This window comes from Aureococcus anophagefferens (assembly GCF_000186865.1).
Source record: "Aureococcus anophagefferens unplaced genomic scaffold AURANscaffold_2076, whole genome shotgun sequence".
Taxonomy (NCBI): Eukaryota; class Pelagophyceae; order Pelagomonadales; family Pelagomonadaceae; genus Aureococcus; species Aureococcus anophagefferens.
The window spans coordinates 1-1030 of NW_008706653.1; the positions used below are offsets into that span (position 1 = coordinate 1).

Below are 1030 nucleotides of genomic sequence, written 5' to 3' on the forward strand. Positions count from 1 at the left end.
AGTCCAGAGGAGTGAGGAGGAGGAGTCATGAGGTTCGATGAGGCCAGCGGTGGTGGAATTACCGACAGCAAAAAGAAGAGCATCGACGAAGGAGTTATAACCTTCAAACTTGAAGCCGATGATGACGCCCACGACGACCATGGAGACATACATGTAGCAGGCCATCTTGAAGACTGTGTCAGCGCCCGCATTCGCAGTGCGGCCGATGCGATAAAAAATGTGATTAAAAAATACCGAGAGGGAGCCAACTACGAGCGAGGACCCAGCGACGATGTAGAAAACTGTGAACCACTTCGTGAAGATATCACGGATATGGTAGTTGCCATAACCAACGCCGAGGCCCACATTTGTCGCATAGAAAAAGGCGTAGCTACAGTGGGAGGGGTGACGCGGGTGCAACGACACACCCCCGCGCCTATAACGGACCGAAGTGACGCGGCCGCGCGGCGGGACATGAGCGTGAAATCTTCGTCGCAGACTGCGTAGAAGGTTGTGCCGACGCCAAAGTAGCAGACGACCAGAATACAGAGATCAAAAATTGGACGCTCTGTACGCACATGAAGGTCCTCGCGATACTGTACCAGCTTTGGAATCTGTGCCAGGTCGGACAGCCCCTGGAGAAGATTTATTATGGATGACGACGGCGATCCGGGTTTATCTGTGCCGGGACAGATGTCTCTCTCCTGAAGCAGGGGTATGGCGTCCGCAGACTCAGCGTAGCTCATCACCAATGCACGAACGCGAGCAAAATTTAATCTACAGCCGCTCACATTGTGGTCAAAATAAAGCCTTGCAAGCATGATACTCGAGCACTTACCAATCGTCGGCCGGAACGCAACATTAACTTATTGAACCTAGAAGTTTACTTTCGAAAAGTGGTTGGACGTCGTCAATGATGGTCGCACGATCTCTGATGTTGGGTTTGGCATGTTCCAGGCCAGGGGGAGAGAAACTGAGCACACTTTGCAGTGGGAATTCGGGGTCGGGCATCCCAAAACTTCAGCCCGCTCGTCTCGGGAACACGCAGAAG

General features: G+C 52.6%; 1 protein-coding gene across 1 annotated transcript; it reads left to right on the plus strand.

The window, feature by feature from the left end:
* Positions 1-27: 27 nt before the first annotated feature.
* On the plus strand, positions 28-486 carry AURANDRAFT_69516 (expressed protein; the record flags this gene model as incomplete). Its single annotated transcript, XM_009045286.1, has 1 exon — positions 28-486. The coding sequence occupies one exon, from the start codon at positions 28-30 to the stop codon at positions 484-486; it is 459 nt and encodes a 152-aa protein (XP_009043534.1).
* Between the last annotated feature and the right edge of the window lie 544 nt (positions 487-1030).